Source organism: Callorhinus ursinus, unplaced genomic scaffold, assembly GCF_003265705.2.
Source record: "Callorhinus ursinus isolate GAN/ISIS: 27379988/994484 unplaced genomic scaffold, GSC_fseal_2.0 scaffold43, whole genome shotgun sequence".
Classification (NCBI taxonomy): domain Eukaryota; kingdom Metazoa; phylum Chordata; class Mammalia; order Carnivora; family Otariidae; genus Callorhinus; species Callorhinus ursinus.
This window is the reverse complement of record NW_027397105.1, coordinates 6,944,255-6,970,165: the sequence shown is the minus strand read 5'-3', so window position 1 is coordinate 6,970,165 and position 25,911 is coordinate 6,944,255. Positions and strand designations below refer to the sequence as shown.

Sequence of the window (25,911 nt, the reverse complement as noted above, 5' to 3'; positions counted from 1 at the left end):
AAGGGAACGCCTCTCAAGGTCTGGATCACTCGCTGATCACAGCGTTGGGGGACTGCTACCGGCCCAGGGTGCTTACAATTTTAAAATTTTCAGGATTTCTCCTTCTTTTTCTCCTCCTTACCTTCCTTATCATTCCATCACTTCCCCAATCATTTAAGGTTTGAGTTTTGTCCCCAGCTTAGAAGGCATGTGAACTTAACTGGATTTTTAATTTGTATTTTTTTTCTCTCAGGTTTTTTTTTTTTTTTTTTTTTTTTTTAATTAGCGCTGGTTTTGTTTTATTTTGTTTTCGACTTGCCTTGCACTTACCCTGGTAGAGAGCCAGGGTCTTAATTATTTGGACCAGATTATTCAAGTATGGATGACTCAGATCCTGTTTCTCTTGGGTCTAAATCTGCTTTCATCGATGAGAATCAGGCAAACAGGCCCCATTAATCACCGTATACCTACTTGTCATTGTCTTCGGCCAAAATGAAAATGAGAAACAATTATCTGCTGAGGGCAGGGTTATCTTCTTCTCCCCAAGTTCCTTGTTTATGACAGACCCGGCTTTTGTAACCGTGGCCAGACTGACATTTGGGACTGAGTCATTCTTTGCTTCGGGGGACTGTCCCATGCACTGGAGGATGCTTAGCCTTGCCCTTGACCTCTCCTCCCTAGATGCACCTCCTCCCCTCATGGTGACGGCCTCAAGTGCCTGTAGACATGGCCAGACATCCACTGGAGGAGGGAACAAAATCACCCTCTGGTTGAGAACCACCGCCACAGACCATGGAGTCGCGGTCAACTTCATAGATGGGTTGAGTTTTATTCTTAGGTTTTTAGAGAAATTCATCCAAGGAGAAATAGAAGACCGGACTTACGCACAGACAGAAGAATTAAAAACCATACTCTTTCCCATGATGTGCTTCACCGAGCGCCCTTCGGTTCCATGCCACGTTCCTTCCTGTTCGCACCCTGACTCTTATGAGCAAACCCGATGTGCCCTTACCTTTCTAGACCCTTACCGTTTGAAAGTAGTTTGCATAGTCGATTTCTTTGGCCACAAAACTGTACATGTCTGCTGAGAGCTGGTCCTGTGGAAGGTAAAATGCACAACCGAGGTAAAACAGAGAACACTCTAGCGGCTAATGCAGGAGTCTAGACATCGTAGAAGCAAGAACCTTCACCGCTGCTTAATCTCATTTTTAATGAATCGCGCCATGGCCCAGACTTTTCTCATGGGCATTCCTGCGTTTCCCAGCCATGACTCCAGAGAATGAGTAAGTGTGGAAGGAGCGATTTCCCCAGGGATTATAAAGCATGAACCACATCCAGAGTCAGGAAAGCTGGTGTGGGGGAGTGATGTGCAAATTACTTCCATGCATCTCTGTAGTCTGTGTCACCACTCCTGAAAATGGTCCGCCCTTTCTTTTCCTTGATGGTTGCACTGCTTTGCTCTCCTTCGCCCCCAATATTGACTGGTCCATCACAAGCATATGGGAAAGAGGCGGAAACGCACCAGTCTGGGGGAAGTTGGCGAAGACAGATGGGCGGATTCAAAGGAAGGCTGCTGATTTGAAATTTGGAAAAACCGGGATTTAGTCAATGCCCCAGGCAAATCTAATGTTGTTAACTGTCCTTCGCCATCCAGCTCTGTGTGGGATCAGGGGGCAACGACCTAACGCTGCATCTGAATCTGGAATGTGTCCTCCCCCCGGGGGGAAAAACGGTTTCAGTTCCACAGAAACACCCATAGTGAGGTCCGGTAAAAGTACATTCTGAGAAGGATGCAGACTCGGTCACTAACCATGATTTTTAGCATGTCGTGTGTGTGACCTTGTCTGCACAAGTCAGGTGAGCTCTAAAGGTCCTCCCTGTCTGCGAGCCTCAGGTAGGAGATCTTTACAAGGGCTTAGTGGAGAGAAGAATCTATGATGTCTGTATTGAGGAAAATAGGAGAACAGCACAAGAAAGCTGATCCAGATGCTGAATGAATTCAAGCGAGCAACTACGAGCCTCAGCAAGAGCCTGGTGCGTGGAAACCTCAAGCATCCTGCACCAACCCCACCAACCCTCAGCCCCTCCAGCTGCCCATTAAGCTATTCTCAGTGAGAACACTGGGATGTGAGCGGCAGTTTCCTCTTCTAGTATCCTTGACAGGCCAACCATGTGGAAGAGTTCTTGCACCCAAGGCACAGAGTTAAAAGGGAAATCTGTTCTCTGGAGAGCTTTAAGCACAGATTAGTCAATGCTACACTTGGTCCAGGTTCAAAGAATGAAGAAAGAGGAGGGGGAAATGAATTAACATTCGTTGGGAACAATCTAAGGGCCAACCACAATGTCACTTGGAGTTCTCACCTAACTCTCTTAGGGTAAAGTGCTCAATTTCCAATTTTGGATGAGTGGCTACCGAGAGTTCAAGGATCTTATCTCCTGTCTGTCCTCCACCATCTGAAATGTGCTTTGCACATTAGTAGGGGCTTTGTAACTATTTGCTGATGTAAGAGATGGAGAAACGCAGGCTTAGCAATGGTAACTTTCCCGAGGAATAAAATGTGTTCTAAGCCTCAGCTCCCGCTCACCGGAGCATCCTGCCAATGAAAGCCTTTGTGGGGCTGCTGAATCTAGCAAAGGTTCTAGAGGAATCGACTTCGTCTGCCATTTCCCGCCCCCCTCCGCCAAGCAGCTTTCTTTGGTCAGGAGACATCCATCACTGGCAGCTGTGAGGGAGGTATGTCAAGTCAGGGAAAACACAAAGGGTCAAAGGATCAAAATGGCTCAGCAGGCAGAGGAAAGGGAGGGACCCCTGAAAGACTAAATGTCACACTGAATACACCATCAGTGACTCAGCATTCGAGGTTTGCCAAACGATAATCCTAGAAAAGGCAGACAGACTGTCTGTGAGTGCCCTCAGGAACACCAAAAGGTTTTTTAAAGGTATAATTAGATTACATTCTTACTGAGTTAAGAATACAGGTCCCAAATAAGCTGCACTCCAAAGTCAGAAATAAAAGTGGAAACTAAATCCAATTTCCATGTACCTAAATCATTAGTGAATTTTCTTTATAAAGAAAAAAAAACCACATCAATAATCACCAGAGTTTAACGTGTTTCAAAAATCATTTGTTTTTTGATTTGGCAACCAATCCACACTCAGAAAGATACAGAGTGAATAACCAAATTCACCTGCCATCCCACCACAGAGAGATAAGCTCTAAATACCATGATGGGGCTGCTCATTTTGTATCTATTTTAATCAGTCATATGTTTTATATGATTGCTTGGTTTACAAAAATGGGACCAGATGGTTTTGTAGCTCATTACCCCCCAGATAAACATTCTTTCTAGTGGCCACTCCTTATAGTTAAACTTAAAAAATATTAGCTAGATAGTCATGACTTGGGATATTAGGCTTTTGGTCAAAAAAGAAAAAAAAACCATGACACCTGAGCATATCATATTCAAACTTCAGAAAATCAATAACAACGAAATATTCAAAGAAGCCAGAGGTTAAAAACATTTGCCAGGAGATGACCAAAGATAAAAATTACATCTGACCTTGCCTCAGAAACCATGCAAGCCAGAAGAGGGTGGGGTAAAATATTTAAAGTGTTGAGAAGAAAAAAACCAAAAACCAAAAACAAAACCCTCCAACCTAGAATTCTGTACCCTACAAAATTACCTTCAAAAGGGACTTGAAGAAACTTTGTTGCCCATAGACCTAATAAGAAATGTTAAAAAAAATAAATAAAAAGTTTTTTAAGAGAGAATGAAAAAGATATAGGTCAGAAACTCAGACCTACACAAAGAAGGGAAGACCATCAGAGAATGGGTACTGAAGCTACAATAAAACTTTTATTTTTCTTATTCTTAATCCAACTGATACGTTTGTTCATAATAATAGCAACAATGTATTCATATCTATGTGAATGTATCCATGTATCCAGATAAACACACATGAATGCATGGATACATTCATATATACACACCTGTGCTTATGTTGGCTTATGTACAATATGTACAAGTCAGTGGATGGAACTAGGGACATTTTCTTACTAAGAGATACTTGCACTATAAATGAAACAGTATCTAGCTATTCCAAAGTGGATTTGGATTAGTTGTAAATGTATACTGCAAACTCTAAGGCAACCACTAAAAAGACCTAAAACAAAAAAGTATAATTGATATGCTGAGAAAGGACAGAAAATAAAACCATATAAAATGCTAAAGTAAAACTCAAAAGGCAGAAAACCTGAAGGCAGAAATAGTAATAAAGAACAAGGGCAACCAATAAAAAACAGGAACAATTATGGTAGATATTAATCCAACTATATTCAATAATTGTTTAAACAACAATGAAAAGACACCAATTAAAAGGCAGATATTGTCAGAGTGGATCAAAAACCAATGCCCAACTATATGTGGGTTACAAGAAACCCGCTTTAAATATAAAGATATGTGTAGATTATGGGGCGCCTGGGTGGCTCAGTCGTTAAGCGGCTGCCTTCGACTCACGTCATGATCCCAGGGTCTTGGGATCGAGCCCCGCATCGGGCTCCCTGCTCGGCGGGAAGCCTGCTTCTCCCTCTCCCACTCCCCCTGCTTGTGTTCCCTCTCTCTCTGTGTCTCTGTCAAATAAATAAAATCTTAAAAAAAAAAAAAAGATATGTATAGATTAAAAGTAAAAAGATGGAGAAAGGCATACCCTGTTAACACTAATCAAAAGAAAGTGGGAGTGGCTGGCTATACGTCCCCCAGACTGGCATTCTGAGTGAGAGAAATTATCAGGGATAAAGAGGGACAACATTAATGCTAAAGGGGTCATTCTACAAGATGTAACAATCCTTCGTGTGTGTGCACCTAACAACACGGCATCAAAGTACATGAGGCAAAGGTGATAGAACTGCAAAGAGAAATACAGGAATCCACTCTTATAGCTGGCGACTTTAACACCCATCTATCAGAAATGGACAGCTCCAGCAGGGAGAACTACAGTATGGACAGAGCTCAACTCAACGGCACCATCCATTAACTAGATAGAGCTGACACCCACAGACTAGTTCATCCAACAACAGCAGAATACACATTCTTCCCGAGCTCGCAAGGAATGTCCACTAAGACAGATCACACCATGGGCCATGAAACACATTTTGACAAATCTAGAAGAACTGAAATCATACAGTGTTGGCTCTCTGACCACAGTGGAATTAAACCAGAAATAAAATTACAGAAATAGAGCTGGAAAAATCCCCCAATACTTGGAGATGAAACAACACAATGCTAAATAACAACCTGATTTAAAAATGGGCAAAAGACCTGAACAGACATATCACCAAAGTATTACGGACAGATGGCAAGTAAGTGTGTGAAAAGAGGTTCATCATCTTACGGCATCGGTGAAATACAATTTAGAACAACGAGACACCACAGTACCTCTGCTGGAATGGCCAATACTCAAAACACAGACCACACCAAATGCTTCAACCTTGAGGTGGAAGATGCCTGGGATATTTTCCCATGCAAAGGAATACACGCATATAAACAAGTTTTTAATGGCAGACATCAACAAAGCCAAGTGGCAAATAGCAGACTGGAAAAATGATCTGCAACACAACAGAAAGAAGAAAGTTTAATACCCCTAATATGCAGAGAAAAAAATTTATAAATTGATATTTAAGAAAAACAGAAATGTTGGTCCAATTGCCAATACAAATAGGCAATTTGCCAGCCTGGGAATGTCTATGCATATCTGAAGAATAAAGACACAAAGATCCACTCAGCATTACTAAGTCAGGGAAATTAAAATTACAGTAACATAGAGATAAGACAGCTTTTTCCCCCTCACCAGACTGGCAAAAGTTGAAAATAGGAACAATATACATCACAGGGAAAGATGTAGGGAAATGTGCAATTTTGTATATTGCTGGTGGGAATGTGAACTATTTCCTTTTGAGAGAAGTTAACTGTCACTACCAAAATTTAAAATGTATAGTCTTTGACCTAAAAATATCACTTTGGGGAAGCTATCCCATAAAAAAAAATTACCAGTGCATAAGAATATACATATAAAGATGCTGACTGTATCATTCCTGGTGAGGGCAAAAAACAGAACATACTAGTTTGAATATCCATCAACAGGAAAAGAGTTACACAAATCATGGTGTATACGTATCCTTATGATGGAATACTATGGACTTTATTAAAAAGACTAAGAGCTATAGCTACTAACCTGGAGAGATATCCAGGATGTATTAATTGAGGAAAGTAAGGGGTAAATTAATATAAACAACAGAACTGTTCTATAAACACACACACACAAGTAACTAGGAAAATTCTATGAGCATATGTTTGTATGATTATGAAAAAAAGGGGTGGGAGTCTATATAAAGGCCCTACAACTGACCTCCTTCATCTTTGTAACTTTTGTGGCCACTCGGCATGTAACAGAGCACCACTGTTCACAACAATTCTGAATAAATGTTGGTGAAGAAGGGGAATTGGCCACTCTCTCTGGAAACAGAGGGGTTGCTGGGTAGGAATGGGGGACAATTACTGGTCTTTCTCCTTGATATATTTTCATGCTTTTTCACTGGTTATGGCAAAATGTATTACTTCTTTAATCTTTCAAAGGGAACTGAACATATTTTTTTTGGTAAAAAAACAGCACACGTAAAGAGCTACAGAACAGCGAAGGTATTAAACTACTGTTGTGATGTACTTGGAGAGTCATATTCAGGCATCCCCTCGACACCACTGTCTCTTGTCTGTTACGGGGTGATTTTTGTAAGAAACGGGACTCTTAACTAAAGAACACAAGTCTACGGTAAAATGGGGACGTTACACAGAGTCAAAGTGAGATCAGCATGAGAGTTAGACTTCACAAATGGCACCAGCTAAGTATTTGTCTTTTGGGAGTTCAAATGACAAACCAGCTGTACTGACGATGTATCTCAGGACCTGATGAAGCATTTCAAGGTCTTACTTTGCTCAAGTCCATGGTACTGTAGGTGGAGAGACCATGAATTCTTTACCGACTCGTCAGGGTTCCTCATTCCAGAGAGCAATTCTATCTGACCCTGAACGTCACCTGAATGCAAGGTTGAAGCCACCCCACGCAGAGCGGCTATAAAAAGAGAAGCCAAAGGGCAAGGTGACAAGACTAGAAAAAGCCACAAAGAACAGAGATGTCTGGATGCCAAGTGGCGACGCTCTTTTAAAACCGTATGAGATTAGGGGGCGCCTGGGTGGCTCAGTCGGTTAAGCATCTGCCTTTGGCTTGGGTCATGATCCTGGGGTCCTGAGATTGAGTCCCGCATCGGGCTCCCTGCTCAGCAGGGAGTCTGCTTCTCCCTCTGCTTCTCCCCCACCTCGTGCATGCTCTCTATCCGTCTCTCAAATAAATTAAATAAATAAATAAAATCTCATGAACGGGGTCTTGCTAGTTCTGCCCCAAACAACATTTGTGGCAAAGATGCGAAACGTCTGAACAGGTGTACAAAGGGCTTCTGACATTCCCAAGGGCAGAGGCATGGATTTCTTAGAATGCGACATTCCTCTCTTAACAAGAGGGAGACCTCCTCTTTTCGCGGACTATCTCCTTGGTCAGCATTTCAACTTCACAGTTGACTATGTCCAAGGAGGCAGGAGATGGGTCAAGTGACTCAGGAAATGTTATTCCAAGGTGAACAAAAAGAAACAATTTAATACCGACAGCAAGTCAAGGTTGGTCTACTGTCTAAATTCTCAACTGTTCCACCCAGCCGAGAGTCCATTCTGTGGGACTCAGGTGTCTTACAAAAGCTTCACAGAGACACCAAGGCTACTTCCTCTGTGCCCGATGCACGGGAACCCCGTTGCTAACGCACTGCTGTCCCCCCTGTTGAGGCCGCCTCGAAGCCCCCAACTCTTAGGGCTCACCCCAGGCTCTAGAGACACCAGCAGGCAAGCTTGGGGACATTCAGCTCAACCAGAGCTCCCGCTTAGGTTTTAATAAAATGCCTGTGAGGAAAAGGGGACTCCCTTAGGGTTCCCCCATCTGTCCCGGTAAAGAGGAGCAAAGACGGGGGCGGGGAGGATACCCTGCAAATCTCCACTCTGTTGGCAGCTTCCTCCATTTCTTCCCTGAGGGCATCAGCTTTGGCACCCGCAGGCTGCAAGCCACCGGACAGACCTGAAGACTTGGAAGTCTGCTGCCACCTGATGGAAAACGGGAGAGAAAGAGGGGAGGCGTGAGACAGGTGGAGCGCCCTGGGAATAACACCGTGGGGACGCGGAGAAGAGAAGCGGCTTACAAACACTACCCAGGAGGAAGGGGGCAGCTGTGGCCGGACACGGAGGGGACAGGCATGCCCCAGCCTGCCACCATTTCCCCGGAAATGTGTCGCCCGATGACCATCACTGGTGCTTTGTCCGAGGCCCGGTCTATGTCATCCCCGTAAGCTCCCTGCCTTCCTTCCCCGTGGGCTCGGAGTCTGGAAACACTCGCCGACGTGGCTGGAGCCAGTCACGGGTGTCGGGTGGGAGGGAGCAGAAGAGCAGAATCAAAACAAATCCGAAAGCCAAAATCTCCACCGGCCAGCACAAAAAAGCTTCCCGTAGACACTCGGATACCGCGTTCGTATTTCCTTCGACGTCTGTCCTTGTGCAGAGACAGCAGGTGTCGGAGGATGTGGCTCGGGAAAGTGTCGTGGCGAAGCACAGATGTTTCTGCCGGCCCTGGCATTATCAGGGAATTACCAAGAGCCCTGAAGGAAGATTCCGATCACACAAGACAGTTATAGGAGTTGCAGCAGGGATGAGCAGTGGGTTCTTTTTCCACGGAGTCTGTACATTCAATGGCTTATAGGGGCCCTGGAGTAAGAGCACCAAGTCAGATGGGTCAGTATCTTAAAAAACGAGTCCACCCTTTGTTTCCCTACTTGTAACTGGGACGGTTGAGATGCACAACCACTTCATGGCCCTAAGAAAAACAATGGGGTCATTAGGATGACAAAGGGCGGCCAACAGGGGACGGCAGTCTCTCAGGGAAGTCGGGAAGGACAGTGAGGGGAAGGGGACCCTGATGGGGGTGCTGGCCTCCCTCAGTTGACAAGAGATGCTGGAAACTGTCATGTGAACACTCTAAAGAAATAGGGCAACAGACTATAAACAGTTTTGCTTAAACACCATGCAGGCCAGTGGCGTACACACCAAACCTGATGGCCCTATAGGCCCTATCTGGCTCTTAGGCCATCCATCCTAGAGGCACAAAGTGCAATGTGACCCTCATTTTGAGAGTCAACAATCCCTAGCTGGTTTCTCTACATGATTTCTTCTTTCTCTGAGTTTGTTATCTGTGGGACAAAGAGAAGAGTACAAGACTATGACACAAGAAAGGGAAATGAAAGTCCTCTTTGCTATTAGCAAAAAAGAATAAAATAAAGGATTCTGTGTTACTTTAAAAAAAAATGTATTCATGTTGGGGGGGGGCGCCTGGTGGCTCAGTCCGTTGGGCATCTGCCTCTTGATTTCGGCTCAGGTCATGATCTCAGGGTCCTGGGATCGAGCCCCAGGTCTGGCTCTGTGCTTAGCGGGGAGTCTGCTTGAGATTCTCCCTCTCCCTCTGCCCCTGCTCACACTCGCTTTAAATAAATAAATAAAATCTTAAAAAAAAAATGCATTCACAGGAAAATGACTTAAGAAGGCTTTGGGATGTCAAGCTGGCTTGAAGGTCCGGAGATGGACACACATGTCTTGGAAACCATTCATTCCTCATCCAAGCTAAGAATTCAGGGCAAATTACAAAGGAAATAGTCTACTCAAAGATGTTGAAAAATCTAACAGATACGGACTGCAAAAACTCGTGTGTAGTTCTTTCTCATAATGGTTTGCCCGACAGAAATGATCTGTTTAATAAACTCCCAGTTTAGCCACTTGAAACAGAGTATTAAAGCGTTGTGGGATTTTTTTTTGTCAAATAAAATAGGAGATGCCATGGCTATAATTTAGATTGCTGATAATGAATATGGTAGATTATGAGATTAAGCTCAGGGGTGCCTGGCTGGCTCAGTGGGTAGAGCACATGGCTCTTGATCTCAGGATCTCAGGGTCACGAGTTCAAGCCCCACACTGTGTGTGGAGCCTACAAATAAATAAACCAACCAACCAACCAACCTGCAACCACCATGTGGCTCATGCTATCTCAAGAAAAAACAACCAAACAATATACGTATGAAAAAAAATTAAGTAAACAGACACTGATTTTTTGAGGCTTCGAAGATCTGGATTTGATTTTTTGTAAAAACCCCAATCATCCTTAATATGTGTCTATTAAAATGAAGATATTTCCCCAAACTACCTTTCTTTTCTTTCCTATTTCCCTCTGTCTTTTCCCCTAAATATCTACTTTAGATAATCTCTTGGCAGTTTAGATCTTTCCCCCTCCCTTTATAGGGAACTTTATTCGCAATAGAGAAGTAACCTCCTTTGAGATTACAAAATAGTGATAAGATGCAGAATGAGAGGGGCACCTGGGTGGCTCAGTCGTTAAGCGTCTGCCTTCGGCTCAGGTCATGATCCCAGGGTCTTGGGATCGAGCCCCGCACCAGGCTCCCTGCTCCGCAGGAAGCCTGTTTCTCCCTCTCCCACTCCCCCTGCTTGTGTTCCCTCTCTCGCTGTCTGTCAAATAAAAAAAAAAATAAAAAAATAAAAAGATGCAGGATGAGAGTGTGGAAATCAGATAATAAAATAGCAAGGAAAACATGGGAAAATGTGTATGGACAGTAATCTGCTGGGAAAAGAGACCATAATCATGAATTTCAAGGTATGGTGGCTTTGTCAGACATCTGTTCTGTAAATAAACTCAAGCACTCTCCTGCTCCGTCAAGAGAAGAAACCAGGGATTCTCGACCAAGAAGTCTGAGCTTTCAAATTTGCAGAGCAGAAAGTTCTGGGCATTAAGGAGGGCACGTGATGTAATGAACACTGGGTGTTATATGCAACTGATGAATCACTGAACTGTACCTCTGAAACTTATAATACACTATACGTTAATTGAATTTAAATAAAATAAAATAAAAAGAAGAAAGTTCTTCTCTGATGTGACACCATTATTAGCTGGGAAAAGGTGCCATTGCCATAGGGTCTGGGGGAGGTAGAGACAGAATACTAGCTTTAATGAAGGCTAGAGGAGAGAAAAGGGCCAGGAATAAGGGTATGGAATTTTAGGGATCAGGAAAAGGGTCAAGAGGGCAAAGGTGAGAGTTCAGGGCGACGGGAAGTAGAAAGGAAGAATTTCTGGGAGGCAGACAGGAACGTTCCTTTAAAGGGACATTTATTATTTCATCTGTCCGGTCTCCTTTCCTCTGTCATTGGCATCCTCCAGTTTGTGAGGTCCTGCCCTACTCCTGCTCTGATGTGTGGGCCAAAGGGAGCTGCCAGGGTTTTTGTTTTTTGTTTTTGTTTTTTAAGACGTATTTATTTTAGAGAGAGAAAGAGAGAGAGCAGGGGAAGGGGCAGAGGGAAAAAATATCCAAGCAAAGCAGATTCCCGCTGAGCGCGGAGCCTGATGCAGGGCTTGATCTCACAACCCATGAGATCAGGACCTGAGCTGAAACCAAGAGTGGACGCCTAACCAACTGAGCCACCCAGGTGCCCCGGGAAGCTGCCAGTTTTGCAATGACCCTCACCGTGAGCGGCCCAGGTGAGGGTCCCTGATGCAAGCCAAGTCCACACCCAACCTTCATCACCTTGACCAACTGAGAGGCCAAGGAAGTGGCATCTAAGCAAAGTCTAGACAAATGGACCCCCTTCTCTGTACTTTTACAATTAGAACAAAAAGAACAGGTCTCATGCTGGGGAGACAGGAGCCCAAGGGACTATGAAGACACTGGATCTAAGATGCCTGATTCGGGAGAGGTAGGAGGTAAGGAACAGCTTCTAAGACAATGAGACTGTGCAGTCCTTCCCGGAGGCACTAAAATCTCTCCTAATTAGCTACTTCTTTAATTCCATGAGCTGCCCAGTATCCATCCCCCAACTCTCCTGTTTTATTTATATTATTAGTTCACCTGCTTCCAGAGAAGGCAGGTGTCTTCATCTGCCCGGGCTGCCGTGACAATATACCACAGACTAGGTGGCTTAAGAACAGAAATTAGTTTTCTAGAAGTTCTGGAGGCTGGAAGCTCCAGATCAAGGTTCTGGCAGGATTTGGGTTTGGTAGAGGCTCTCTTACTGCCTCCTCACTTGGGCCTTTCCTCTGAGTGAGCGTGTAAAGAGAAAGAAATCTGTCCCTTCCTCTTCTTAGAAGGCCACCAACCCAACCTGGATTAAGGCCCTACCCTTATGACCTGACTTAACCTTAATTACTTCTGAAAGGTCCTATCTCCAGATAGAGTCATATTAGGGGGTTAGAGCTTTAACATGTGAATTTGGGGAGGGAGGATGAAATTTAGTCCACAGCTATTCAGCAGAAGCATAAAGGGTTCTGGACCCAGAAGGGTTGATCTTGAGACACACGCTCAGAAAAATTGAGGCAGACTTTGGGAAGGAACGGGGCTCCTTCTGCAACCATTGCCAAACCAAATCTATCACAGAAAAGACACTGTGTATCATTTGATTCAATTCAATTCAATTCACGATCTTAAATTCAGCATAAAGCTTGAGTTTTTCCTCCAGCCTCCCTATCTATCATCTTTTATTCAACTTCTAAGCTTCGGTCTTCTCTAGGATATTAAGGCTTGTACGATTGGCTTTCCAAGCAGACAAGCCAGATTTACTCGAATCGAGGCAAATACACACCTTGGATTCAGACCTACTTAAACACTGGATAAAGGAGTTGGATTGACAGTATCCACCCAAGTTGTAGAATCCAAGGTAACTCGGGAACGACAAAAAAGGACTAAAGAAAGGTTTGGTAATCCCGCAAAGAACAGAACCTACAAACTGACCACAGTGGGAGGCAGGGTGGAGCGGGGATGGGGGCAGGAAGAACCCACTGTTCCAGAAGAGCAGCTGGTGATCCTTGCTCTTCAACGGCAGAGCATCTGGTCTTACTCTCACTGCTGTATCTTGGGATGTGGTCCTCATGCTGGATGAAGAGCGAGGGGTTAGGGGAAAGGCAGGAAGCTGGGGTGGGTTGGCTTCCGAAAAGACAAAGGTTGTCAAGGGTCTCGACTGAAGTTTAGAAGCATAAAAATTTGGATGGGGGAGGTAGAGATTTCCTGACAATCAGCATGTCTTTACTCCTCGTGTGACTCCCCAGAAGTGGGTCTTGAACGCTGATGTCATGGGCGGCAAGTGGACGTGGTCTGAGGATACGGTAGTCGGTGGTGCCAAATCCATACTCCCCACGCAGCCTGCTCAAGTCTTCCTCCACAAGCACGAAGGAGAGAGCCTCAGACCTGGGTCGGAAAAACTCTGACAACTTTCCTCCTCTTCCTTCTTAACAGAAGGGGATGAGCTTCGGGATCACAGCCTTCCATAGGCAACAGGATGTAAAATTTAACTGCACTGGCTTTGCTTTTGTCCTGTTCACTTCTGTGTCTACCGGGCATTCACAGCAAAGGGTAGTGCCTTTCGATGGGCGGTAGGGCTCTAACATTTTTTGAACGGATTCATTTTGAAGAAGCGGATCGACTTTTTGCGAGATGCGTGGGTTCAGATGTCCAAAACTGGTCGGGTGGACTGAAGTTTGGGAAACACTAAATTAACGAAAGACATCTTTGTTTCTCTGCTGTACTAACCTGTTCTCTTTCTGGTCTTGGGGGGACCGCCCTACACTTCGTATTGGTCCAGATGCAGAATTCTAGGGTCCCAACTAGCACTTGGGAGGCGCTGTGACAAATGTGATCTCAACCGACACTCAACACAACCTCCTCACGTCAACTCATGAACGGTATTACTACCTACGTGCAGGTGATGGAACTGCAACTCTGGAAGGTTGACTGACTTGACCAAGCTCACAGGTCTCGAAAACAGGTGACCTGGATCTCACCATCTCACCTTGGACTCCGGCTTCAGGACCCTATACTACATCTCTCAGTCCGAGTAGATCAGTATTTTCTGGTTTTGTTTCTTTTCCTCAAGAAAATTAAAAAGAGGTACAGAGAGGATTAAAAGTGACCTGCAAAGGACCTCTGGTAGCACCAAAATGTTCCTTCTGTATTAATCTTCAGGAACCTGCATTCCTTCCAGTTGCACAGTTAGGCGCATACACCACTGCGAGAATTAGGAAGCTGTATATGCACCATCGGGACATATGGCGGTCAGAGTCAATGGCATCTCAGGGCCTCTGGAGACCCCCTGCTCTAACAGGCACTTTCTGGAGGCTTCTGAGAGACGCTGCAGGAGGAGAGCAACACAGCTAGAATGCTGCTTCCCTCATACTGGCCTCAGGTTCAGAGAATGGCTACAGAAAGGAGGGCTATACACACTGGCTTTAGGAAAAGGTGGGCAGGTCCCAGAACCAGAAATTTCCCCCTTCTTTAGACACAACACCTCACCCACCCTGCCTCTTTGAGCTCAGCTCCTACTATGTCCCCCTTGGCTCTTACCCCGGCCACGCCGCCTTGGTGCTGTACCCTGAATATGGCAGCCTTATCTTCCCCTTACCCTCTGCCTCAGGGCCTTTGCACATGCCGTTCCTGCTGTCATGGACTCAATGTCCTGTGCCCAATCTCTGCATGGCTGCCTCCTTCTCATCATTTAGGTCCCAGATCAAGTGCCATCTCTAAGACGACTTCTCTGTTTCAGCCCACCTAACGTTGTAGTCTCCCTTTCTCCATTGCTCTCCCCTAAAACTGCACCACGCTACCTTCCTCACAGGACTTACAGACTTGTCTAGGGTCTCCGTCTCCCACACTGGGCTACAGCCCCCGTGAGAGCAGGGCCCCCGTATCTCTGACTCACGACACTCACCTCCGGTGCCTGCCACGTCAAGGGTATTAAGAAAAACTTAAGAGAACAAAAACACACTCAACAAATGCCTCTACCCACACACCCCTCCCCACCCCCCAAATACAATCACTGTTCCTCTTCCAAGAAGCAAAAAGGAAAGCAAAGAAACCCTTCTGTACCTCGTTCGTGAAGAATCCATGTCCAGCACCAGCTTTGCTAAGTGTTTCCTCTGCTTCTGAATGTTTGGGATTTCCACCTGTGGTCACAGGACAGAGTCAGACTGAAGCTTCAGGTGAAGTCTTAAGTGGGCTGGAGGGCTCATTTCCAGAGGAAACCCTCAATTCTCTTGCCTGAGCTCACTGCTGCTCCGGCTTCACTGGACACCTGCCAGGCCCTCCTTTACCCCAACCCTCTTTGGGGGCTCTCTACTCCTCTGCTCACTTTATTATGCCCGGTCTCACTCTTGCCTCCACCTCGGCCAGCAAACGTGGGCTCCATCCCAGCTCTGTCCACAGCACAAGGGCCATGCGTGGGGAGAAAAGCAGAACGAGCTGACACACAGACCTAATTCAAAACAGACAGCAGCATGACTGGTCTCAGGAGGCTTGAGATCTGATGGGGGAATGCAATCAGGAGGTATTTTTACAGAAATAAAGTAAAACTTCTTTTTTCCCCCCAAATAAATACCCGATGAACATCACCACGGCTCTGTTCAGCTATGACAAGTTCTTCCACAGTGGTTGGTTGTATGTGGATGCTCTTTTTACAGTTTTATTTCTAAAAATATCTCCACTGAACATCCCAGTGTGGGATTTTGGGCCCCGGGGCTCAGCCAAAGAGGGGCAGGAAGTGAGAATTTAAAAGGGAAAACTGACTATATTGAAACCAAAAATCATCTCAGGCCACGGCTTTTATAGAGAAGGGAGAACCGTGAGGAAGGTCTTTGGAGCAGGGGTGAGTAACGTATGGAGGGGAACCATATCTGATATGGAAGAGAAGAAGTGGCCCTGGGTTCCTCCAAGCACCACAGAGCCCACAAGCAAAGCTGGAGGGGACTGGGGACATCTGGTTGGTACAAGTGAGTCTCAGCACCCAGGTCAAACGCGTCCCTTGGGTTTACTTCAGGCTTTGCCTGAGACCGCAGGCCACCTTTCCGAAGAGCAAAGGGCCTCTCACATATGCACTTGGCTGGGCAACAGCCTGTAAGAGGATAGCATCTGAGGAGTCTAGAGCTGATCTCTGTCAAACCACCATATATAGGATTTTCTCCTTGAAAACTTTTAGGCACTCTGGTTAACGATTTGCCCATGCATTCTGTGACAGAAATTGCACCAGAGGATGGGGAGGTGCTGGGGGCAGTCCAGGAAGGAAACCAGGCCTGGTCTAGGGCAATGCCGTCCAATATGCTAGCCTCTAGCTTCCTGTGGCTACAGCGTTTTAAATTCGAATGAACAAAAATTAAATAAAATTTAAAAGGTAGTTCCTCAGTGACACTAAGCACGTTTCAAGAGCTTACTAGCTCCCAGGTGGCTAGTGGCTAGCAAACCGTGCAGACACAGAGCATCTGCAGTTCCATGGGACGGGGCTGGGGCGGTCCTGGATGGCCAATTCGGGGCAACTGGTGGGACGTCAAGGGCTCAAGGCACATAAAATCCCCAACCATTTCCATTCTTTTTTTTTTTTTTTAAAGATTTTATTTATTTATTCATGAGAGACAGAGAGAGAGAGAGAGAGAGAGAGGCAGAGGGAGAAGCAGGCTCCCAAGGAGCAGGGAGCCCGATGCGGGACTCGATCCCAGGATCCTGGGATCATGACCCGAGCCGAAGGCAGACGCTTAACCATCTGAGCCACCCAGGCGCCCACCATTTCCATTCTTATTTGACACAATTTCACTTGGTTGAAGCTAGCCAAATTGTCACGTGGACATCAAGGTGTCTTTGTACGCAAATGGTTTTATTTGGTATCCTTTAAGATCCAAAGACAAAGGGGGATGAAGAGTGCACTTATCGCAAGGAGCACTGAGGAAGGTATAGAACTGCTGATTTGCTCTATTGTGCACTTGAAACTCACAGAATGCTGTGTGTGAACTACACTGGAATTAAAGTAAGAAATAATAAAATCGAATTAAATGAAAGAGAAGGGATGCATGTACACATAAGGTGCCAATGGTCCTACAGGGAGTCTCCTCCTGAGACTGGGGGCTGCCATTCCTTTTCCAGAAGATGGGAGATGGGTGGAGGGCAGGGTTGGTATAGCGTGCAGGCTCTGGTGGGGAAGGCCGTTGGGAGCTAGCTTTGTTCCTGTCCCCACCGGAACACCAGGGGAGAAGAGTGTGGGTGGGAGAGGGGACCAGCAGGCAGCGGGAGGGGCTGCCACATCGGGGAATCCAGACCAGGCGGACGGGCAGTGATAATTCCTGATGAAGAACAGGGTCACCGGGCAGTGTGGCCTCATGTGTGCGGCTTACCTCGGCCAGCAAAAACAGGGGCTCGATCACGTCTCTCTCCACCTGCAGCTCAAAGTGGATCAGCTCCTGAGCCAGCTTGTCCTCTGTCTCTCCGCAGAGTTTCAGCATCTTCCTGCAACAGGAGGGGAAAGCCATAGGTGTGGATGGAGAGGGCATTCAAATTCTTTTTCCGATCTGCTGCAAATTTCAACTTTCAGGTCATGGACTTCTCTTTGTTCCTTTTTTAATGGTGTCTTTGATTTGATTTGTCTATTACTTACCTCCATGCTCCTGATGCTACTTGTTAATCTTTTTTTTTTTTTTCTTTTTTAAGCATTGGCTATTGACAGTCAACTCCGGAAAATGAGAATTTGGTGATCTTTACATCTGCCCTCCCTGCATTTATTTATATCAGTAGACTTTTAGTATTTGCACTACATTTTGATCCCATGTGCCATTCAGAGTTTGGCTGGGTAGGATATGGTGATCACTGGTCTTTCCCACACATTTGTCCTCTCTGTAGAGTTAATAATTGTCTTGCTTTGGTTTGCTTGTTTAGTTTTTCTATAGACCTGACTGAACCCCAAATCCTCCACCACTATTTTGTCTAAGATACTGAACCACACTTGATGTGAATGAATTCCATCTTGAATTCGTCTCTCCTGGACCTGCGTCAACCTGGATTGACTTTCCCTTCGATCCCTTGGCACAGCTGTCTTCCTGCACACTTCCTTCCCCATTTCCTGGGATTTTTCTCTCCCTCTGTCCTATGCCAGATAGATCTTATTTCCCATATCCTGTGTCTACCTCTTTCTTAGTCACTCCATTGTAGAGCACACCTTGCTTTAGCTGCCCGAGAAAGAATGTGCAGGAAGCCAATTTTTGAGACCTTGCATGTCATGACATTCCCCTCTACCCTCATGTTGATTGCTAGGCAGGATATTGAATTCTATGCTGAGCATCATATTCCTTCAGAATTTTGAAGGCATTCCACAGCAATCTCCTTGTTTCCATTGTTGCGTTTGGCAAGTCTGGAAGCATTCAGATTTCTGAGCCTTTCTATGTGACCATGTTTTTTCCTCCAGAAGGTTGTAGAATCTCTGTACTTGTCACTAGTCTTCCCTAGCGGTGAGCCCAGGCACAGGTTCAACTTTTTCTATTGTATCAGGAGCTCAGTGAGCCCTTTCAATATAGGAACTCAGGTCCTTCTGTTCTGGAAAACTCTTCTGGATTACTTTATTACTACTGTTATTCTTATATTTTAGTAATATAAGTTATTCAGGCCTACAACTTACTGGATTGGTCCTCTAATCTTCCAACTTTTCTATTTTTCCTGTCATGGTTGTCTTCTACTCGTCTCTGAATTTCTTCGACTTTATCTTCCAAACTTGCCACTGAAAATGTACTCTTTGTTTCCATGAGCTTGCTCTCGACCTCAGAGAATTTCTTTCCCATAGCATTTTTTTATTGACATCCTGGGTTTTTTAATTCTTTCTTTTTTCATTGAGATATAATTGAAAAACATACTGGCTTTCATTCATGGATGCATTATTTTCTCTTAGCACTTGACAATGTAAGCAATGTGTTTTCCTGAAATCTCCTTCCCATGCAATATCTATTTCTTCCGAGTTATATTTTCTCCTCCCCTACTGTTTTGGTATGTAGGCTGCAGGTTAGACTTCCTCCAAAGTCTGGTGAGCTTGGACGCCTGTCTATATTTAAGAGTGGGGACTCAACAGCTTGGAGTATGTGAGTAAAGCTCATCGGCTGCAAGCTTATCTATAGGATGGCTGAGCTGGGCCATTTGTTCAAGCATCGCCCCCTCCAATATCTTTGAGTCTTTAGTTCATTCCTGTTGGGCCGGTCACATTTGCCAGAGAAGGCTCTTCTTGCTTTCCTGCCTACAGAGGAAAGACCTGGGGGTCGCATGGGTGGGGGGGAGAGAGATGCAGAATCTCAGCCTCCAGTAGGCATTAGTCACTTTAATGTGTGATACCCTTACATGGTGTCCACAGCCTGGGGACACTCTGCTTTATACCCTCCAGAGAATAAAGCTCCAGACTCTTCTGCTGGGGCTGGAGGTGAGGAGATGAGGGTCTCCCAGAGCTGTGGAGAAGGGCTGGGTTTGAGCCACCCAAGTGAAAATAAGCTAGCTTTCAACACACACTCATAACTTGGATCACCTCCCAGCCCCAAAGACCCACTCACCATTCTAGAGATCCCTGGGGCCACCACGCCTGAGCCTGCAAGCATTTCAGGATGTAAATGACATTGGCTGTCTGTATATCCTACTTCTGGCTCCAGAGTTCACTTTCTGAGACCTGTCCAGTGAGTTATCAATCCATTCTAAGCTTCACAGCTCACAAAATTTTGTTTCCTCTCCTGTTTTTCATGCCTTTCTGGGTTCATGTCTTTTAATAAAAAAAAAAAAAAATCCCTTCATCGTAGTGGATTTGGGAAGGGAACAAAATTCGATGTTTGTGCTCAGTCTGTCATTTTTACCTGGGTGTCCTTCATCCCTTCACCTCCAACCTTCCTGTGTCCCTGTGCTTCAGGCGAATCTCAGAATTAGCGTGCATGTCAAACAATGAATCATGGAACACTACATCAAAAACTAACGATGTAATGTATGGTGATTAACAATAAAAATTAAAAAAAAAAAGAGCGTGCATGTTTCTCCACCTGTGATGCTCTATATTATGAGCTGTCGAGTTTATTCCATCTTTTATGACTGCAGATAAAAAGCTCTTAACTTATACCTTTACTTTGTTTTCTCTTTCCTTGCTTTTTGCTCTTTTAGTCCCTTCTAGGGTGTTTTTTTTTTTTCCCTATTTTATTTACTTCCCTTTTCATCCTGTTACTAATTTCGAAGTGCCAAATTCTATTCCTCTTGGGGTTCCTCTTGCTTTTCTAACACACACACCTTACACAAAAATGCAACACCTTATCTTTCAAAGAGTTAAAGACCTTGAAACACTGATCGCCTTCCCAATGTTCCATGCTATTATTTTCTGGTATTTTTGTTTCACTTTGCTTTACAACCCCCCCCCAACACACACAAATTAATGTTTTAATTCAATGCTTATTTGTATTTCTTTACACCAAAAGGTAACAGAATATGCCATCCCCAAAATGCCGCTTGGGCATAAGGACTATTTTGAGCTGAAGACAATCGAGAAGCAGATACAGAAGAGATCTCTGCCCTCCCCCTATTTGCCCTAAGAGCAGGACATGGACTGTAAAGCTGTCGTCCTCCCCTCCCTACCTGGAAGGACAGAAGTCAATCACCAAACACAACTCCAGAGCCTTATCAGCCAGACATGAACCCAGAAATGCACCACAGGAACCTACATATAAACCTGACTCATAAGCCTTATCTTCCATTTGCTCCCCCATATACCTGCCACCCTAGGAATTCACATTTCTTCTCCTTTGCCTTGTCACTTCCCTAAAAATTGTTGTTCTTTTGTAAAAAGTGCTACCTAAGCCCGAGTTCGAACCTGCCTTTGAGTTACTCATCACCGAGTTCTGCCGTGTATGCACTGCACCTGTTAATAAAATGTGCATGCTTTCCTCTGTTGATCAATTTAATTTGCAGGGCCCCACTCAAGGAACCTCAGACAGGTAGAGAGAAAGAGAATTTCCAGCCCCTGCACGGCGCTCACTCAATTTTTTATGCTATCTGGCTACTTGCATGTCATTCCTTCCTTCTGCATGTAACCTGTTTCACACACCTTAACTAGTTCTTACAGTGAGAATATGCGAGTAGTAATTTTTCCTAAATCTTTGCCTGCACTATCTTTACTTTCCCTTTATTCTTACATAATGGTTAAGTTCATCATAGAATCTAGGTTTCTTATATTTTCACTCAACACTTGAAGGGATTCCTCCATTACTGCCTCACATTTATTTTGGTTGATGAATAAGTAGTCTGCTATCAACTGAATTACTCTTTCTCTTTTAAAAGATTGACTGATTGAGAGAGAGAGTTTGAGGGACCGAGCAGGAGGGGCAGAGGGAGAGGGAGAGAGAATTCTAAGCAGACTCCCCGCTGAGCACAGAGCCCAAAGCAGGGCTCGATCTCATGACCCTGAGGTCATGACCTGAGCCGAAATCAAGAGTTGGATGCTCAACTGACTGAGTCACCCAGGCGCCCCTTGAATTGCTCTTTTACATGCAATCATCTTTTCCTCTGCTTTTTTTTAAATTTTTTTTTTTTTTTTTTCTTGTTAATAATCTGTAGTCTTCCTATCGTGCATCTGGGGATAGATTTCTTTCTGTTGACCTCAGTTAGCATATTTTGTGCTTCTTCAATCTAAAGATTTAGGGTTGTTTGTTTGTTTGTTTTTTTAAATCTAGAAAATAAAAGTTCCACTATAATTTCCCCTTGTCCTCATTCTCTTCTTGGGGAACAGCTCCCAGGACACAGGGCTGCATTCTATCATCCATGCTTGTCCATTTCCAAATGCCACCTCCCCATCTCTTGTGAATCACTCTGCTCGTTCTCGGTGGCAACTTCCCATCTGTTTGCAAGCTCACCAATTCTTTATTGGTGTGCAATTTCAGTTAATCTCAAGTTGTTTTTTTTTTTTTTTAATTCCCTATGCTGCACCTTCCATCCCCTTGACTTGTTTCATAGCTGGAATCCTGAACTTCCCACTCCGCTCCCCCCATTTTGCCCACCCCCCCATGCCCCTCCCCTCTGGCCACCATCAGTTTGTTCTCTGTATTCATAGGTCTGTTTCTGTTTTTGTTTGTTTGTTCATTTGTTTTTCAGGGTCCATGTATAAGTGAAATCATATGGTATTCGTCTTTCTCTGTCTCATTTCACTTAGCATAATACCCGCTGGGTCCATCTTTACGGTCACAAGTGACAAGATCTCATTCTTTTTTATGGCTGAGTACTATTCCATTATATATAAATACTCTTATACATAGACACACTCATGCACCCCACATCTTCTTTGTCCATTCATTTTATCAATAAATGGACACTGGGGCTACTTCTGTATCTTTGCTATAATAAATAATGCTGCAATATAAACACAGGAGTGCATATATGCTTTTGAATTAGTGTTTTTGTCTTCTTTGAGTAAATATCCAGTAATGCAATTGCTGGATCATATGGTTAAGCCTATTTTTAACTTTCTGACGAACCCCCATACTGTTTCCCACAGTGGCTGCATCAGTCTGCATTCCCACCAACAGGGCACGAGGGTTCCTTTTTCTCTGAATCCTCGCCAAGAGCTTGTCTCATGGCTTTAAATTATAATAAGTATGATTTGAATTTTAAAAAGTTCTATTTGGTTTTTCTTTAATTCAGTCTATTCTTTTTTTCCTTCCATATCATTTGGTTCTTTGGTCAAGGACGATTTTGTCTTTTAAATTGAAGTCTATAATGGACATATAACATTTGTTTTAGGTGTACAACGGAAGGATTCAACATTTGCATATACTGTGAAATGAGCATCACGGTACGTCTAGTTAACGTGTCACCACAGATAGTTACAACAGGAACTTTTTTTTTTCCTTAAAATATGGAGTGTTTCACACATTGGCCTGTCACCCATGCTCAGGGGCCATACTAATGTCTACTGTTCCAATTTTAGCATATGTGCTGCTAAAGCGCGCATTGTCCTTAATTTTTAAGCTTCATTTTAAGCATAACTCTTTCATACATATTGATATCTATTACTTCCTATTTTCTTTCATATTACCGCATTATTTTTAGTTCTCTCCGCTTCTCCTGCTGATCGTGCCTTGCTGATCCTCCCTCACGACGATTCTATTTTTAGTTTGTTTTTATTGTGAGCTCAAACTCAGCCTGGGTTGTTCTGGGAATCCTATAATTTTTGACATCTGACATGGAGAGGTTTCCCATTTATTTCGGCTGGAGCCCTGGGGATTTCATTTGTCCTTCAACCATTTATTGTGTTTATTATGCTAATTTCTCCCCCCGGGGGAGTTGCCTCCCGGCACAGCCAATATGACTTTGGAGCCTGGGGTTTTGATTTTTCTCACCAGCAAACCTTTTCTTCTTCCCACCCCAGTCCCAACTAGTCTTCAAGGGTCCTCAGTGCATCCCTGAGAATTTCTGGCCCACTTCTCAGGGATGGGAGCTTACCTAGACTCGCTGCAATCCCACACATGGTGTCACCTACCCGAGAAGTGTGTCATCTCCCAGGATAGCTGACCCCTCCATCAAACACTGAGCCAGTGTTGTCAAAGGCAACTTTTTCTGAAAAGGAAAAAAAACAAAAAACAAAAAAACCTGTTGTAATGAAAATTACTTCAACAGCCACTGCCTACTCTGAAACAGCAAAAAGTCAAATACTGCCTAGGTACTGTATTAGCTAAGACAAAAATGGACTTTAAAGTATGTCTAAACATTCATGGCATACAGGACAGATTAGATTCAGAGGTCAAAATTTAGAAAATAAAAACCGAATTAAATGTGCCAATCTGGAAAATTAGCCCAAGGTTTACAGGCTGCATTTTTTTTATTATGTTAATCACCATACATTACATCATTAGTTTTTGATGTCGTGTTCCATGATTCATTGTGCATAACACCCAGGGCTCCACGCAGAACATGCCCTCTTTAATAAATAAAATCTTTTTTTTTAAAGATTTTATTTATTTATTTGAGAGAGAGAGAATGAGAGATAGCACGAGAGAGAAGAGGGTCAGAGGGAGAAGCAGACTCCCTGCCGAGCAGGGAGCCCGATGCGGGACTCGATCCCGGGACTCCAGGATCATGACCTGAGCCGAAGGCAGTCGCTTAACCAACTGAGCCACCCAGGCGCCCTTTAATAAATAAAATCTTAAAAAAAAAATCAATAAATGAGGCAGCTCATGGTCCAGAAAGAGAGAGAAGTGTTCACATACAATAACAATGCAAAGAAAATAAGCATAAAAATAAAGGCACGCTCTAAGGAAGATAGAAAATGGCTGACGAGCACTAGAAAAGGCACTAAACATCATGAGTCACGAAGAAAGTCCGAAGAAAATCCAAATCAAAGCCACCGTGAGTTACCACCTCACACCCACGAGAATGGCAAGAGGAGTAATAATGATAATCAGAAAATAAGTATTGGTGAGCCTGAGGAGTGTTGGTGAGCCTGTGTGGAACCTTCGTGCCGTACAGGTGTAAACATAAAACGGGGCAGCACTGTGCTGAAGTTTGGCAGTATTTCAGTAAATTAAACAAAATTACCAAATGGCCTGGCAAGGCTACTCAATGCCATGCAAAAGAACTGAAGACAGACTGTCCCAACAAAAACCCATGCATGCACGTGAACAGCAGCACCATTCACAGCAGCCCAAAGGTGCAAAGAGCGCCAGTGTCCGTCAACTGACGAATGGATGGATTACGAGTGGTATATGCGTATGGTGGAATATTATTCGGCCGTAAAAAGTAACGAATGGCTGACACATACTAGGACATGAATGAACCTTGAAAACATCATGCTCAATAAGCCAGACACACAAGGCATTGATCAGATGATTCGATTTACAGGAAATATCCAAAAGAGGCAAATCCACACTACTGTAGCATGGCCCATTCCCTCCTTGCTAAGCACCAAGCCCTCTCCTCACTGAGCTGAAACCACAATGCTACATGGATAAGCTCTTCAACTGGAAAGCAACTGGACTGCACGCAGTCCAGAGCCTCCTCTGTTATTACACAGAGATCTTCAGCTACTCTCGTGAAACTTATATTCTACATGCAGGGAAATAAAAAATAAACATGCAAACTGTAACGGGGATCATTTCAAATAGTTGGAAGTGGTATGGACAACAGAAATCAGGACAATGGGGAGTGGGCTGTGGCGGGGCATGGAGCCCCGACACGGGAAGACCTCTCAGAGGGGGTGGCATTTAAGATGCAACTCAAGTGGAAGAGAGTCAGCCATGCCTCAAAAAGATTTGAGAAAGAACAGTCCAGGTAGAGGGAACTGCAAGTGCAAAGGCCCTGAGGTAGAACTAACATGGCTGGCTTGAGGTCCCTGCTTTGAACACCCCCAGGAGATCCACATGCTCTAAGGTATCTCCAGGGAAGACACGGGCAGGTAGGTCAGCCCCCCAGAGTGACGTGGAAATTCATGTCGTTCCTGAGGTAAATCCTGGTAGAGAGCCCAAGACACCTGTGTGGATAAGGTCCTTCAGTGGGTCTAAAATATATACCCCTCCCTGTGCTTAGACATGTCCCCTCCAGTGAAGTCAGATGTCTTTCACCCAAGGGATAAACTCATTACTCATCACTTCAAATAAAATGGGACATTCTTCTTGGTAAAAACTAGACCACGCAACTCAGTATTAATGTATCCAAATTTAAACGTCACTTTCTAGTTGTCCTACAAAGGTATTATGTACACATTTCTGGAGACTTAATTAAAGGCGCAGTAAACAGTGTTATGAGAGTGGGTACTCCCACATCACCTTTTAAAGAAAGTTATTTAAAGCACATTTTTTAAAAAGTGTCTAAAGTGGTTAAAAATGAAAAGAGTTAGGCAGGTATGAATATATGCTCACAGAGGCACCATGACTTAAGGTATTAGTTCTTAATCAGGAGTGATTCTGCCTTCTTGGGAACTTTGGCAATGTAT

At 44.4% G+C, this 25,911-nt stretch overlaps 1 protein-coding gene and 1 pseudogene across 4 annotated transcripts in view; both read right to left on the bottom strand.

Annotated features, from left to right (window-relative positions):
* The window catches only part of ARHGAP44 (Rho GTPase activating protein 44), a 192,789-nt gene that overhangs the window by 34,517 nt on the left and 132,361 nt on the right, over positions 1-25,911 (bottom strand). For all 4 annotated transcript variants that reach the window (XM_025864183.2, XM_073881743.1, XM_073881745.1 and 1 more), the window contains exons 4-8: positions 23,464-23,540; positions 17,324-17,435; positions 15,036-15,112; positions 8,061-8,178; positions 1,008-1,076 (exon numbers count right to left, since the gene is read on the bottom strand). In XM_025864183.2, the coding sequence (XP_025719968.1) occupies positions 1,008-1,076; positions 8,061-8,178; positions 15,036-15,112; positions 17,324-17,435; positions 23,464-23,540 (453 nt within the window). The remainder of the gene's footprint in view (positions 1-1,007; positions 1,077-8,060; positions 8,179-15,035; positions 15,113-17,323; positions 17,436-23,463; positions 23,541-25,911) is intronic.
* Positions 22,834-22,931, bottom strand: LOC112817325 (U6 spliceosomal RNA; annotated as a pseudogene).